The sequence below is a fragment of the Rhinopithecus bieti genome, unplaced genomic scaffold (assembly GCF_001698545.2).
Source record: "Rhinopithecus bieti isolate Rb0 unplaced genomic scaffold, ASM169854v2 scaffold_6513, whole genome shotgun sequence".
In the NCBI taxonomy this organism is placed as follows: domain Eukaryota; kingdom Metazoa; phylum Chordata; class Mammalia; order Primates; family Cercopithecidae; genus Rhinopithecus; species Rhinopithecus bieti.
Genome location: NW_016805931.1, coordinates 4,177,962 through 4,195,294, shown reverse-complemented (window position 1 = coordinate 4,195,294; position 17,333 = coordinate 4,177,962). Strand labels below are relative to the sequence as shown.

The following is a 17,333-nucleotide window of genomic DNA, read 5'->3' as shown; positions in this document are numbered from 1 at the left end:
TTAATCAAAACCACAGTGAGGTATCAATCATCTTACCCTAGTTAGGATGGCTATTATCAAAACACAAAAAGTAACAAATGTTGGTGAGGATGCAGAGAAAAGAAAACTCTTATACACTGTTGGTAAGAATGTAAACTAGTACAACCACTATGGAGACCAGTATGAAGGTGTCTCAAAAAAACTGCAAATAGAACTACCATAGGCTCTAACAAACTCACTACTGAGCATTTATTCAAAGAAAAGGAAATCAGTATATCCAAGAGACATCTGCACCCTCATGCCTATTGCAGCATTACCAGCATTACTCACAATTGCCAAGACATGGAATCAACTTAAGTGTCCAAAAACATATGAATAGATTAAAAAATGTGGTGTATATACACAATGAAATAATACACAAGTATAAAAAAATGAAAGCCTGTCATTCATGGCAATATGAGTAGAACTGGAGGACGTTATATTAAGTGAAATAAGCAGGAACAGAAAGTTAAGCAGTACATATTCTCAATCACATGAGGAAGCTAAAAAAAGTTGATCTTATAGTGGTAAAAAGCAATCAGAGGATACTAGACATTGAGAAGGGTGTGGGGGAAGGGAGGCATAAGGAGATATTTGTTAAAGGATACAAAATTACAGCCAGATGAGGGATGTAAGTTCTAGTGTTCTGTATGACTGTAGGATAACTGTAGATAACCATAATACATTGTATAGTTTCAAATAGCTAGAAGGAGAATATTGAACATTCCCAGCACACAGAAATGATAAATGTATGCTAATTACCCTGATCTGACCACTATACATTATATGTATAAAAAATTCACGATGTATTCCATGAATATGAACCATAATAATTTGTAAAAAAAATTAATTTAATTAAAAAAATAAAGAAATATATGAGTGAACATGATTAGATTCCCTTTTCTTTGATATGGAACCACTAAGAAACCATATTAAATTGATATTCTTTCTAAGGGTATTTTTTCTATTGATTAAAGGATACACTGATTATCTAACAGTAATATTACCAACTGTGTGACATTTACATTTCGCAGAGCATAATAAAAGGCATTTTAAATTAGAAATCTGTCCTCTGTGAGTTTGGTTAGTGTGATTTGTTCCCCTACTGTTCCCCGCCCTAATAATTTTACTCTAGGAGAAAGGAAATAACACTGGCCAGTGTGCAAAGCTGATGAACAGAGGTGGTTTCTGCCAGCTGCATCCAAGTACAGATTACATGTGAGAAAATCATCCTTGATTTCAGCTTTTTCAGCTCTCAACACTTAGCAGATTAATTAATTCCAAATCCAAATGCTGCAGTTTGTATTTCTTATATCTGACTTTAATTTTGGTAAATAATACTGCTATTTATGCTTTTTTTGTTTTTAAAAATACAAAAATTGAAGCTGGCAGTTTATACAAATTTCGGTTACATGGACCTGGATTAATTTTTAAACATTTCACAAAATGTGTTTGCGAGTTTGTGTGAATGAGAAAAGGGCACAACTTGGAAGATCGTTCTAAGAGAAGGAGCAAAGATGAGGTTCTGAGCCAAATCCAGATAAGAACAATGAGGGCTAGACAATTTTGTGAGATGGGACAGGAGACATGTAAACATAAGGTTTGTTAGAGGATAAGCTTTGATCCACAAATAATAGACAGTGGGGCTTTGGAAGCTCTTTATAATGAAGAAGGGCACTTTGCATATTGGCATCCCTTGGAGCTGTGAGAATTACAAGAATGGAGAAACTCAGGGGTCAAAGGTTGGTAAGATCTGGATTAGTAAGAAAGAGTATAGGAAAGAACACCTAGATTAGTAGAGTTGCTTAAGGAAGGCAATTAGTAAAATAGGGTCTTGCCAGAGTCTTAGTAAAATAGGGATTTGCCAGAGTCTCGAGAGTTTATTCACTGGGGAATGTGAGAAACATAAGTAGAGGTTTAGAAGAAGGGCAACATGAAAAAAAAGAGGAAGTGGAGTTTATCTCTCAACGATGCTGCATGGGTGGGGTTTCATGGATTGGATAACCATATCATTTGTTCTCCAAACTGAGTCACTTTTGAGATTGAAACGGGATGCTATTAATACTTACACTGGGAAATGAACACAAATCAGGACTGTCCTGAGCAAACTGGGATGCATGGTCACTTTATTCATAAGGAACGGACACTTTCTGAGGAGTGAATTTCAGCTGCCAGAAGGGAGAGCGGAGATCCATAAGACTATGAAATAAAGATCAGGTTAACAGGAACTGGGAAGCACAAAGGAGACAAGGACCAGGGCAAACAGCAGTCCCTTCCCTTCCCAGCCCATGGATATGACCACACCTAAACCAACCCAAACACATGAAAATGTACACTGTTGGTTTATTTTATACCTCCTGGGAATACTTAGCCTAAAAGAATGTGAGCCTGGGGATATAATGGTAGGTTGGCAGTGCTTCTCCTCAGAGCTGTGTGCAGATAGGTACCTAGAACATTTTAGTAGCATCACTGGGACTCCTGCTAAACCCAGAAGTTGGCAATTTTCATTCTTTGAGAAATACTACAATTAAGAGTTAAATAAATCTTTAAAAGCTGCTGAAGAACAGAGTTAATGCATATTTGGAACAGGTGGTTTGAGTTTTTAAAAATAGGCTTTAGGGCAATGTTATCCTCATTAGAGTTTCTGGCTGCACAACCTGGCTTTACTACAGAATTGTTTTTACAGGGGTAAGAGGGAAATGATTAAAACTGAAGGAAAAAACCATCATCCTTCATTAAAGTGAAATGGCTGGAGGCAAACATTACAGGTCTGAGCTCAACAGAAAAGCTTTAAGATAGCCAAAGTGGGTGCATGCCCACCACCAAGGCTGTCCATGTTTCTCTGGCTTTGGAGCCCAACTTACTGAATGATCCTTGGCAAGCTGGACTGAAACTGTAATGATAGGCTGAAGTCTATGAAATGAAATTAGCTATAAATGTGTGTGCACCACCAAACCATTAAATCAGCCATGGTCTTTTGCTAAAGAGAAGGTTAACAATGCAGACATAGGTAGCCACAATGGCCAGTTTTTAATGATGTTCTTTACTTTTTTGTACTAATTTCTTGTGTTATCAAAAAGACATTGAATGAAGGCAACTCTTAGAAATCTATTTCGATTTCATTAAAAAGAAAGGGGTGGTCGGTCACCTGCTCTATGCAATATGCAGTTGTCTTTTTCTTCCTAAAGAGGCTCCAAATTCCCACTGTCCTCCTACGTGTATCACTTCATGGATCATTTGTTGATCAATACTTATCAAAGCATTTAAACAGTAATTTACTGTCATATTTAAAATTATGGATTCCATTGCTTAGATTTAAGACTAGTTCTTTCAACGTATTTTCTAGATCTTGTCCCATTTGCCTTCATGACTATCCACCTAAGTATTTCCACTCTCCTGACTCTCTACTCTCTGACTTTTCTGGGTGTCTTCCCTTCTGCCTGTTAGTGTGTTGATTTTACTCCCAAATTCTCCCGCCACAATGATTTTAATCTGTTCCTCAGGCTAGATACTTACATCATCTTTTATGCCTCTAATTTCTAGTTTGTATCCCCAATGCCACGGCTTGGATTAGGTCTGTGGTCCTCAACTTTAACACAATTGGATGATACATGGTGAGGGCCTAAATCAAGGGTTCTCAACCATGGCTGTAAATTAGAATCACTTAAGGAGCTAAAAACACTCATGTTTGTACCTCAGCTTCAGAAATTCTGATTTACTTAATTTGTGTGTGTGTGTGTGTGAGAGAGAGAGAGAGATGGAGTCTGTGCCATGGTTTTTAAAATGCTACCTAGGAGGGTTGAATGTACAGCCAGGGTGGGGAACACCTGCTTTAGGCCTTGCCATAATTTACCCAATAGCATCAGCTTCTTACTGGAATCTCTGCTTCCTGACCTTACCCTCCAGTCTATCCTTTAGCCAGTGGTCTCCAAACATATGTTGTTTTATAATTCTTAGTTTCAAAAAAAGATTCAGTACTGCCCTAATACATGAATATTTTGTAAATTATATAATGTACTATTCCAGTAGTACATAATAAAACATACCCAATAACTGAAAAAAAATTGAGACACAAATAAATAGAGCTATTAATATTTTCTTTTTGTATTCCTGCTGATCTTAAACTCCCTAATTTCTGGCATATTCCCAGTGTAATTGATCCAAAATGAAATCTGATCTTGTTACTCCAGTGTTTAAAACTTAGAATCCTCAGCATGTATAGGACGAAGCCCGAGTTTTTCATTCTTTCAAACAAGGTTCTCCATGATATATGATGTCAACTTTTCCAGGCTTAGATCCCTCCAGAATACTATTTATTATGCCTAGAGAGACCATCACCTGTTTGTCTACCTATCAAAATCCTATTCATACTTCAAGACTTGGTTGAGACATTGTCTCTGCAGTGTGCCCTTTCTCAGAGCCTCCAAACAGGGACATTCTTAATCTTTTAAGCTCCTCTAGCACTGAGTCCATGCCTCTATTACAACAATTACATGCTGTCTTTTGAAAGTCTTTGTTTATGTGTCTCTCAGACTCTCCTTTGAGGTGACAGAAGTTTGGTCTTATTGTTTCCTAACTCTTAATGCCTGGCCAATAGTTGGTGCTCAATAATACTGAATAAATGAATAAATTAGTAAATAAATAAAGTCCCGTAATATATTCATGAGTTCTATTTTGAAGTGTCTATCTCCTGCCCCCCAAAAGAAATAAACTCCTAGTGTGACCCCACTGCAGTTTAAGAAGAGAATCTTTGGCTCATTTATTTCAGCTCAGTGGTTGTTAGCAATTCCAAGTGGACTTTGCTAAATTCACATTGGTCCTAATAATTACGCTCTGTTGCATAACCTCATACTCCTCTTCTGATCCCCAATAGCCTTCTGTAAAATGTGTGCACCTATTGGCCACACGGGGACTAGACTAGGGTGCATGAAAGCTTCAGCATGAATCCGTCCTGGAAGACCAGCTCCCTGTGGCCGGGCAGCACGAGTCCCACCATGAAGGGTGGAACCAATTACAGCTTCCTTCTGCTGGCTCTCTGGGCTAATCTGCCTCTTGTTTTTTCTGTATATCAGTGGTTCTCAATCATGTCTACACATTGGAATAAACTGGGACTTACAAAACATACTGTTGTCTGGGTCCCAGCCCAGAGATTCCAATTTAGTTGGTTTGGGATGCAGCTTGGTCACCAGGATTTTTAAAAGCTTCCCAACCTATTGAAATTTGTAGCCAAGATTGAGAACCCTTACTCTATGTCCAATCTTCCTTCTAGATTTGTTTCCTTGTCCCTGCCTTGGGTTTTCCTTATTTTATTATTATTATTATTTGAGAAATAAGCAAGGTCCCCTCAATGTGCTGAGGCCTAGCAGTGACTCCTGATATCCCTGCGATTCCCAATATCAGCAGTCTCAATGTAACAAACAAGCAAATAAAATAGCACACTCTCTAACACCTTGGTTTTTAGTCATTCAGATGAGAACTGCCCTAAGTAGTTCTGATTATAGCTTCCCTGAAGTGGTGCTCTAAAGGTAATGAAAAATTGCTGTACAATTCAGTGGTAATCATCTCAGTACAATTTGGACATAGAGTGAGACACCAAGAATTTCCAGAGGTTTCTTATAAAGCACAGCACACTTAGCTAAGGTGTTTTTCAGTGTATTAGTTGGGGAAGTTCCAGAAAGCTGAGCACATTTTGAAAAGAGAAATTATGCATTTGAGTAAGGTTAATTTAGGATAATTTATCCTTTGTAATCATCTAGTTATTTTCTGGCATCTTCCATTGGATTGTGTGGAACACTGAAAGATTGTGGGGTCCAAGGTCAGAGTTTAAATAGGTTTACCAGTTACATATGCCTTATCTTCCTCCTGGACTTTAAGATAGAAAACTGAATTCAGTTAAGACCTATTGTGGGCTGGGCACAGTGGCTCATGACTATAACCCCAGCACTTTGGGAGGCTGAAGTGGAGTGGGAGGATTTTTTGAACAGGAGTTCCAGATCAGCCTGGGTGACATAGTGAAGATCCTGTCTCTCAAAACATAAAAAGGAATTAGCCAGGCATGGTGGTGCGTGCCTATATTTCCAGCTGCTTGGGAGGCTGGGATGAGAAGATTGCTTGAGTCCAAGAGGTCAAGGCTGCAATGAGCTATGATCATACTACTACTGCACTCCAGCCTGGGCAACAGAGCAAGATCCCATCTCTCTCTCTAAAAAAAAAAAAAAAAAGACCTATTGCGTGACTGAAGATTGTACTTGTACCAAGGGTATGATGACTGAAGTGGAGCTTGGTGGTTATGGAAGGTATGATGCTGCTATTACAATTTTTCCTGGTGGAAACTGTATAAATAAAACTTGGTTGCTTATGGCCAGAGCACATGGATCCAGAAGTTCAGGGCTTCCACCACCATACGATTTCACAATGCAGTCAATGCCTTTCTCTCCCTTACCAGGGTTGGTAGTGAGAGACTAGGGTGATTTAAACTGAAAGGTTCATAGGAGTGAATTAGAGAATCCTAGAGTCAGAGTTCCCAAATCAGGCATGCTGGGGTCATTCAGGCTCAGCAGAAATCAAGAGCATAGTTCGTAAAATCCAAGGAGATAGACTTTTCTGGCTAGGTTATAATGTTTCAGTCACTTCAGTCATCTTGTCTCTGAGAGTGGTGCCACAACAGACGATATAGCATGGTCAATACACCTAAATTCTTATGCTTGGTGACACAGAAATATCGCACAGAATGCAAACTTCCTCCGTTAGCCATGGTAGATCTGACTGCATTGATTTATCTAGACCTTTGGGAAGTAATTATATGTCCTGCCTGCACCACCTTCCACTTTCAGAGATAATTGGTTCCATTAGTATATTCTTTGTTAGGTGAAAGAATATCCTTTTTCATTTGTCTTAAATTTATCTCTTTCTACTTCAAGAGACTATTTCCTTGAAGAAATTGTTAAATTAAGCCAGTATTTATCAAATCAATATGTTTCAGAGTATACAGACATAGAATGTGTCTTTTCGTCAGTCTTCATTTTCCAAAAAGAGAAGTAACTACCCATTCATAGAACTTCGTGCCTTTCTTTTATCCTCTGAGTTACACTCAGCCCTATTTACATATTCATAATATTTGAGTCTATTTCTGATACACAGTCCACACGTTAAGCTCCGTGAGAGGGAAGATACACGTTTTATGACTCTGCAGTATTATTATATATATTTGTCAGATGAATAATCAAAAGAGCCATTAAATCGGAAAAGAAGGGAAGATAAATTACAGAGCTTAGAAAAATGGCAAAATATAATAATATTTTGTACTTTCAGAAATTCTCATGGGGTTCTGTGCTGGACAAGGGGGAAGGGTACAGGGGATGAATCTGGAATTCAGTAATACACATGTTCAGAGGCCGTTATGGTAATTGTTTGAAGGGAAAGAATTGGGAATGCTATATGTTACTTGTTTTAGGAAGAAATATTAATGCAAATTAAAAACACTTTAAGATTGGCTCCTTATAAATTATTAATAATGACTTCTCCCAGAAGCAATTTTAGTTTCTCTGCAGTCTTTGGTTCTCTGACTACATTTTTGGAAAACAGGAGTTTCTGCATTTTCTGCCCTTTCAGAGTTTGTAATAATGGTTCAAATATTCTTTCACCTGTGGTTTCAAGGCAATACAAATCCATTCTCCTCTATAAATTTCTTTCTTTGTTCTTATTCCCAGATAAATTACTTCTATTTTAGGAAAATCTATCTTTAATTGTATCTCCAAATTTTTTTCTTATTTAACACAGTATTTGTACATTTAAAACTTAAATTATGAGATTGTACATACATAAGTACCATACTATACATTTAATAAAAAATTTAAAAACATTCTTATATATTGTTATAGGTACCTACATATAGACTAACTGTTAAAACATGCATGAAGGCCAGGTGCGATGTCTCACGCCTGTAATCTCAGCACTTTGGGAGGCAGAGGTGGGCGGATCACAGGGTTAGGAGATTGAGACCATCCTGGCTAACACAGTGAAAGCCCATCTCTACTAAAAATACAAAAAATTAGCCAGGCATGGTGGCACATGCCAGTAGTCCCAGTTACTTGGGAGGCTGCGGCAGGAGAATTGCTTGAACCCAGGAGGCAGAGGTTGCAGTGAGTCAAGATCGCACCACTACACTCCAGCCTGGGTGACAGAATGAGACTTCATCAAAAAAAAAAAAAAGAAAAAAAATGCATGGGAAAATAACAACAGCTATAGGGTAATGTTCAGCTCTGGCAGCAATTCCCTACCCTCTCCAAACACTCACTTCCCACAAAAGCCAGTGTTCTAGAAATTTAGTTGTATAAAAGTCACAAAAATATTTGTTAAAAATGTAGATTCTAGCCTTCAACTTCAAAAACTCTGATGCAGCAGGTCTGAGTTGCGTTGTGAATGTGCATTTGAAAAAGAACCCCAGCCGATTCAGCTGCAGATGATTAGACCACTACTTTAAATCAGAAGTACTGAATATGCACAGCTGGCAGGTGGATGTTGGCGCCTGAAGTGCCAGCGTGAGGTCAAGCCTGGAACATGATTTCGCAGTCATTAGTCTGGAGGTGGAGTTAAAACCTTGGAGGGGATGGAAACATCCAAGGGAGGGTGTAGAGAGAGAGGAGAGGTGGACTGAGGATAGAAAGCCAGAGTGCAGGAGACAGAAAAAGAAGGAGGAGTCTACCAAGGAAACTAAATGCAAGTCTGGAGAGGGAGGAGACGAACAGAGAGCACCATGTCATAAATGCTGACAAGGCAGCATTCAGCAAGGAGAGGTGCTCAAAGGATCAAATGAAACAAAATGGAAGGGGAAAGCCAGAAAAATGCTCTTTGTCTGTGTAGTCTGTCTCCGGCACTACAATGTTTGCTCCTAGAAGGCAGGGTTATTTGTCATTGCATTCCCAGTAACTGGCATATTGTAAACACTTAATAAATGCTTGGTGAACTAAACTGGATTGGGACTGACAGCTGCCATATAAGAATTTTTAAAGACCTCCATTACAACTTGGTTCCATCCAGGACCCTCATTAGGATGAGCAAATGTTGTCCAGATAAAACAATCCACAATGGAGAATTAATTGCAACCAGATCGATAAAGCAGTTATTTTGAGTCATCTGCCAAGATGTGGTAATGACATTTAAAAAACAATGTGCAACCTTTGTGTGTATGTGATGGTATTCTGAAGAATAAAATGTACAAGTAATTAAAAAACAAAGCAAAGACCTTTAAAATATTTAAATTTAAATTGTGAGAGCATTTTAAAGAAATGCAAATGGTCTCTCATGATCATTTGTAGAAGCATGTGTAGCCATGAGGAGAACAAGCCACATTAAATGAGGTAAATGACTCTCCAAGAATGCACATGTGTTGGTTGCTATGACAACAGCTGGGTTTTTATTGAACGGAGAGCAAAAAATCAATTAGAAACCACTGGAAGAAATCGAACAGGAACATAAAACATTCTGCCTCACAATTTCAGGAACTTTGCTACATCTGTGTACTGAATGGAAAGGGTTTGTGTGCACGTCAGTCGATGGAGCAGTAGGAAAGACACCCTCTTGATGCATTTCCATCATCCTAACATCCCCTTTCACAACCTGGTCTTCTAAATATCCAAGTAATTTATTAGAGTAGTAAAAAATTTAGCCAGTTGCCTGCCTCCTATGTATCAATGACATTAAACAATTCTTGGCTTGGATATACATATATTTTTTGAACCAGTTTTCATTTTTATTCACAGAGACAGCCTACATCTGTGTAGCAGTATTTTCCCCAACCTGGCATGTGCCCAGCTAGTTAAGAAAACACAGGAAGACAGGGGAGAGACCGTCTTGGGAAGCCAATCTGCCAACCCTCTCCCAGGTTTCCTCCCTCTCTTTCTTTGGGGATCTACTATTCTCCATTCTTATCTTTCCTAAGATAAGGAGGTCCTAAGAGGATTAAGAAAAAAAAATTATCATTTTTTCAGACTCCTCATATTGTTTAATCGGTAGACTGGGAAGAGGCCCTGTGACAGAGATGATAACTTCAAATGCAGCCACAGGAGACCATACACCAGCCACGTAACTTTCTTCTGGGTGGCTCTAAGAATATTTGGTGGAAGGGTTCTTGTGGCCATCCAGGGATAGATTTTAGTCTAAGGAACTCATTAAGCTCATGAGAAATGGTTAAGCTTTCAGAGTGAACTGTACTTAGTTCAGCTATGAGATGATCGAGAGGAAGAGTAACTCAATGAGAGGGCCTTTGCTTTTCTGACTCATGTTGCACAACACCAGCAGATTAATCCCAAAGCATCCCCTTTATAACAGTGTTTTTCTTTCTTTTTTCTTTTTTCGATTTTTTTTTTTTTTTTTTTGAGGCAGAATCTCACTCTGTCTCTCAGGCTGGAGTGCAGTGGCGCGATCTCGGTTCACTGCAAGCTCTGCCTCCCAGGTTCACGCCGTCCTTCTGCCTCAGCCTCCCCAGTAGCTGGGACTACAGGCGCCCGCCACTACGCCTGGCTAATTTTTTGTATTTTTAGTAGAGACGGGGTTTCACCGTGTTAGCCAGGATGGTCTCAATCTACTGACCTCGTGATCCGCCAGCCTTGGCCTCCCAAAGTGCTGGGATTACAGGCATGAGCCACTGTGCCCGGCCTATAACAGTGTTTTTCAAATTATAGATTGAGACACATTACTGCTTCCGGGGATCAACTTAGTGGGTTCGGACCACCATTTAAGAAAAAAGAAGAAAGAAAATTAAGACAGAAAACAGAGTGAATCTCATCAAGTAAAGTTAAAATGTGTTTTGTGAAACTTTTGTTTCATTCTCTCTCTACATATGTAAGTACTGGGATGCTAAATTGAAAGTATTTCTTACTGCAGATCCTGACCAAAAAGGTTAAAAGTCAAACTCTTCTTTGCTAAGCATGCCTCAGTATTTTCAGTGGTCTACCGTAAACAAACAAACAAACAAAAAAAAAAAAAAAAAAAAAAAGAATTCCAACTTCTTCACCTCTAGGATTGAAGTTGTTCCCCAAATCCACAACTCAGTTCTGCAACTTTATGCTAGGTTCTCACTTTTCTATTCACTATCATTTCACCTTATGCTCATCTCAATGTCCATGAATCACTGTGCCCCTTACTCATAATGCCTCATCTCCTTTGTAGCAAATTCTACTCTCCTTTAGAGACCATTCAAGCTGTATCTTGCCATTTCACCCATAAGATTTCCATCTCCTCTCATCACTCGTCTCTTCCTCTTATTCATTTCCACACCTGATGTCCCCAAGAGCCCTCTCTGCCTTGCTCTTTATCTTCCTCTGATCACACTACACTCCTACATCTCCTTCTGGCAATGTTTTTCCCCTTCCTGTGTCTGCCTCCCTCTCCCTGTTGCTTTCCTGTTGGCGTCTGCCTTGCAGCTTACCTCCTCATTGACCTGTTTTTGTTGACTTGTATTTCTGCTTCCTTGTGTGTATCTCCAGTCTTCAGTCTCCACTTGATTGGGAACAACTTGTGCCTAGGGACTGTGAATCACTTTTTTGTATCCCCCATGATGTTTGGCATAATATAAAGCATACAACAAGTACCCAGTAAAAATTTCTTGACTCTGTCAATCAATCATCATCATCAATCCCTCCTTTGTATTAAATCTCTACCCTACTCACTCCAGCATTTTTCTCTTTAGATACAGTGTTTTGTGTTTGAAACGGCTTTGCCATTTCTGAAGCTCTTTCATATCTATTGTCTCATTTGATCTTATCTACAAGGACTTGGTTAAATAGGCATGGGCTATGATACACATTCTTGAGAGATGGGGTGACTAAGTCTCAAAGGGAATTGTAACAGTAACATGGCTTATCAATGATGTCACTAGAATCAGAATCTAGGATGTGACCTATTCTGTGCCATTATCCTCCTCCAATGAAAACTTGAGAACAATAATCACTCAATAAAATAAAGAGCTCACTGAATGCAAAATAGAGTATGGAGAAAAAAAAAGCAAAAATAGTGGACAAGGCATAACCTGTGTTTCTCATGGAATAAGAATTTAAATACAGTGTACTAAGACCAAAATTCTGAGTATAATTTTTGCTTCTTTAATTGCACTTGAGCTCTCATGATGCCATAGTAAGTGGGAGAAAATATATTGTCCACTTAGGGAGGATTATGTTGCTTTCCACTGTTAGATTGAGAAACATTTCATTAACTCCACCCTGACAATTCAATGGGACTCTGTACAGTGTTACAAATAATAAGCAAATTCTCTTTCTTTTTAACTTATTAATTTATTTCTTACCAAGCTGTTCTCCTAAATGTTGACCTCGCTCAGTTGAGATGACCCGCTCGTCTTCCATATCACACTTGTTCCCAACCAGAATAACCTGAGCATTATCCCAAGAGTATGTTTTGATTTGGGTTGACCTAAAAGAGAAAGAACAAGCATGACATAATCAGAGGAAAGCAGAACAGCATAAAATGAAGGAGAAGAAATACATTCCACAGATGATGATGATAACAGGAGGGAAAAAAACCCCACGAAATCCAAATGCCTGACATTTAGAGTTAATTAGTTCAGTGCAATTTTACCCTTCAGATACTCATCAGAGATTGCATGAGTCAAAAATCAAGAGAAGAGTAGAGGTGTACTAATAATTATTTTGTACTTAATGAGATTAATACTACTACTGATTCTTCCTTTCCTCTTTTACCCCCACCTTATGTAATACCTTTACAGTAGGATAGCCAACCATCCTGGTTTCCCCAAGACTTTCCCAGTTTAAGCAGTAACAGTCCCATGTCCTGAGAAACCCCTCAGTTTCAGGCAAACTGAGATGGCTGCCCAACCTATTTACAGCCTATCACACAAAAATAGTATTTTCCCTTATCACAGTAACAACTCAAAGAGCTAAAGCAACGGGGCTTAGGAAATCTGGGAGAAGTGATAATTTTTAAAAAAAGAATCATGAGAGCTAATATGTTCATGCCTTACCTTTATAAGAGAAAAATGTCAGGTTGATTAATGTCAAAATTATAATATAATGAACTGGCATTTTAAGTTGCTATAAACAGGATATTTAGAATTTAGAATAAGCCTCAATTATGAATGATGACACAAATAACCAACTTTTGATTTTGGAACTTAGATAATAAATGTAATAGTTTGCTTTTGCAGGTATTGTTTTTTTAAACCTGGTTAGCCAGTAAGTTTATTGTTTTATCTGAAAAATCATCCTAAAACATTGTTTGTTTCAGCTCTCAGAGCCTGCTCCTGAGCTCTGAGGAAGCTTTCCTTCTTTTGAGCTACCTGATCTTTCTTCTGGGCATGGGACATTTTGGGATGTTTCCACCTGTTGTTTTTAACTTCTTTCTTGGGCATCTCATAGTTTGGGTTCTATTGGATAGCAACATGAGCTTTTGTGTTTTGTTTTATTTATTTATTTATTTATTTGAAACAGGGTCTCGCTCTGTCACCCAGGCTGGAGTAAAGTGGCATGATCTTGGCTCACTGCAGCCTCAACCTCCTGGGCTCAAGTGATCCTCCCACCTCAGCTCCCTGAGTAGCTGGAACAACAGGTGCACACCACCACGCCTGGGTAATTTTTATACATTTTTTTGCAGAAACAGGGTTTTGCCATGTTGTCCAGGCTGATCTCGTACTCCTGGGCTCGAGCAGTTCACCCACCTCAGTCTCCCAAAGTGCTGGGACTGTGAGCCACTGTGCCCAGCCAATATGAGTTCTCTGGTTTATCTCCTCCATCAGGTCTAAAGTTATGCTGTTCTTCATGAATGGAAAGAACCATTTCTTGTAAGCATCTTCATCTGCTTCCATTAGGTAATGCATGTAATCTGCATCCTTCTGACCCATGATGTGTTTCCCATGCACTTCTGCATTCAATTCCTTGCTTTCAGAATCACAAACATTGTCTGGTACTATGAGGGACAGAACAGCCTTCATCAACAACTCCCTTCAAGGCCCCAAAAACTTTATTGCCAGTGATGGTTCTGGCAAGGCCTACATCCAAACAGCAGGTGAAGGCACCAGGCTGACATCAATGCTTTCCGTATCGCATTAATCTCCAGTCACCTCCACTTGGCCTTCATAGATCTTGTCCATGCCAAACCTACCAAGAAGCCTGTGGGCCAGTGGCAGGTCAGTATAATGTGCTGCAGCATAATTTGTCAGGCCAACCTTCACACTCTATTTTAGTAGTTCATGTACCATGTACATATGCTGCACAGACTACCCCTTCTATATGGGCATAAGCAATCTGACAAATGATATCTCTGTTTGTTACACAGACTATCACCCTGTATTTGAGTGTGTTGTATTTATTTTTATCCTGTATCACCGAGAGTTTTTGAGCATAGCAGTCAATTCTACCCTCTTGTCGTCTCCTAAATTTCACTTGGTATCTCTTAAATAGGCCTTATTCTTAACAACTTTAACAAACTCCATTCTGCAGAACAAAGACCCTCATCCATGGTTTGACACAGACATGCAGGCCCACCAATGCCCGGCAGAGAAAAGCACAGATATTTTCGAAATACTTAGTATCTGTTGCATTAATGTAATCCTTAGAATAACTTAAGGAGAATATTATTAGTCTCAACTGCCCATATCCTCAACTGCCTATTTTACAGTTGAGGAAAATGAGGCATAGAGAGGTTAATTGCCCAAGATCACTCAGCCAGTAAAGTGGCAAATGTGGGAATCACGTTCTGGCAGTATGGCTCTCAAGCCTGTGCTTTAAAACGTGTTTCCATAATGCTCATTAAAAGTTCAAAAAGTTAAGTTCTAGTGCATTTATTGTTATCTAGAGGAAGCTGAGAGGAAGCTATCTTCTTTCATTCTCCCTTTGTATCAGTCACATTTTTATTTGAGAACAGTCTAAGATAGGTGGGAAAGACATATTGCCTGGTGGGTGGTCAGGATGGAAATACTGAAATGTTGAAATGTAAACAAATGATTACAGTTCAAAAAAAAGATAGATTGGTAACATGTCGAAAAGTAAAGCTTGGGAATGGTGTTACAAACAATAGTCAAGTGAAGGATCACTGAATAGAAAATGGCAATGAGATGTTCTCAACTTGAAGAGGGAATAAAAAGCAAATAGTATAGCTTTTTAAACTGCAGCAGGAGAGTTTTCAATGAGCTATGATCACTGTTTCTCCTTCCTGAGAAGAAAGGAAAGAGTGAAGAGGCAGATAGGGTTTTATTTCAGCATATTCCCCTGAACCAAGTACATCTAAGTTTTCAAATGAGATTAAATTACCTGGGGAAATACATTCTTGATACCACCTGGACATCTCAGAGTCACAGCATATTTTTTCAGAACAATATGACCTTTCTAATTCTGATACCTAAGTTAATAATATATTCCCTTAGCAACAGTGAGATTTGGCAGGTATCTATAGACTGGAAAAATAAAGACAGAACTTTTAAACTCTATACTTTTCCTCACTTAATCTTATGTGTGGAGAATATGAAAAATGATGCATTAATAATGAATTAGGGTGTAAAATAAATTCCACTCTTGGAAACACTTTAAGTAACAAATGTTAATATATTTTTACAAAGGAAGTCAAAAGTTTCTTTTAAAGGATCTCACATCTGATCAGATTTCTTTATGTAATTAAAAGAAATGGTCTCTTTGTTCCTATACGTCTTGTAAGCCAGGGACTTGGAAAGGCCCTGGGTAGAGAGCCTTTATGTTAACAGAAAAAGTTTAATCCTGGTAATAAAACTAGAAATCAGATACCCAGAGTCAGATTAGTGACAAGGGGTTCACCAGAGAGTGTCACAATTGTCCAAGGAAGGAGCTGGGGCCAGGATGTTAATGACCCAGCTTCTGAGTTTCCTGAGGACAAATGAGTGCTTGAGGAAATTTGGCACTCTTCTGACCTGGGCCAGTACATCCTATTGCTGACTGTATAAACTCAAGTCAGGCTGTGCTTTTGTGAAGGTCAGGAAGGTGCATAACTCACAACCCACTAGCTGATTCATGTCCCTTAACCAAATTAATGGAATGCTTGCTTCTACCACTAAACACATCTGAGTATCTCAGTTCTGCTGACATAATAATAACCCATGGGGTCTCAGGCTGCTGTAATAGGTTACATTTATTACATAAATACATTTATGCATATACAGTATTCCCTGTTCCTCAATGATTTATAAAAATATATGACCAAGAAGAACATACTTTTTTGGCCATGATTATATGAGATCCATCCTCTTCATTTGCTCTTACATAAGAAATATTTCAATATAACCTCAAATTTTCTCAATTGTCAGGGAAATAATGTAAAATGAATACTTTCTACAATTACCAGGGAATTATAAAGAATCATTAGTTTGAAAGTTTACAGAGCCAAAGGAGACCAGTTTTCTTTTAATGAAATAAAATTGTGGTCTAGAGCATTTGTGCTAAGATGAACAAAAGACTGATTTGCCATTAGAGTTAGTTAATTTTATGATTGAAATTGGGGTTGCAAATGTTCAATGTTTGACTTTGGTTTTGACTACTTGGACTTCCTGATGTTGTTCTGCATCAGCAGAGCAGGGAAGGGAGCTTTAGGCACAGTCCCACCATCAGCAAGAAGGGATCAGAGCCATGCTGGCTGGTTTGTGAATTACCACCTATCATAAAACCTAACATAAATGATAAGATCAAAACTATTTTACAGTGGCCAAGAGCAAAATGATGTAGCAAATTAAATTATGTCAGCTTCTTGTTGCTTTGAAATTCCTTTCATGTATTCTGAAAGATTTAGCTTTTTTAAAAATAGTTTCTGTGCTTAGTGCATGGTAGGTTAACATATAAGATCTACTTGTATCTTCCCTTCTTAGGTCCTGTAGAACACTATGTTGTTACTTTGCAAGAAAATGTAAAATGATGGTCATTACTCCAAAATAAGTACTCATGTCGCTAACATGAAATTTATACCTCTTTCTGCCTACACAATAACTTTCTATCCATGTACTAATAACTGTATGACTTTGGCAATATAAGCAGCTATGACCAAGTTAGTGCATGTACGAGTAATGAAATCTACATTTGGTATTGTGGCATAGTGATCATAATGAGCCATTGATGAAAAGGCATATCTCAGTGTCACAGAATTTTTTTTTTTTTTGAGATGGAGTCTTGCTCTGTTGCCCAGGTTGGAGTACAGTGGCTCACTGCAACCTTCGCCTTCCAGTTTCAAGAGATTCTCATGCCTCAGCCTCCTCAGTAGGTAGGATTACAGGCACATGCCACCACACCCAGCTAATTTTTTTTTTGTGTGTGTGTGTGTGTATATATATA

The 17,333-nt window shown here is 38.6% G+C and overlaps 1 protein-coding gene across 2 annotated transcripts in view; it reads right to left on the bottom strand.

Moving 5' to 3' along the window:
- RAB3C (RAB3C, member RAS oncogene family) overlaps positions 1-17,333 on the bottom strand; it is a 293,830-nt gene that overhangs the window by 21,743 nt on the left and 254,754 nt on the right. For both annotated transcript variants that reach the window (XM_017874235.1, XM_017874234.1), the window contains exon 4: positions 12,320-12,444. In XM_017874235.1, the coding sequence (XP_017729724.1) occupies positions 12,320-12,444 (125 nt within the window). The remainder of the gene's footprint in view (positions 1-12,319; positions 12,445-17,333) is intronic.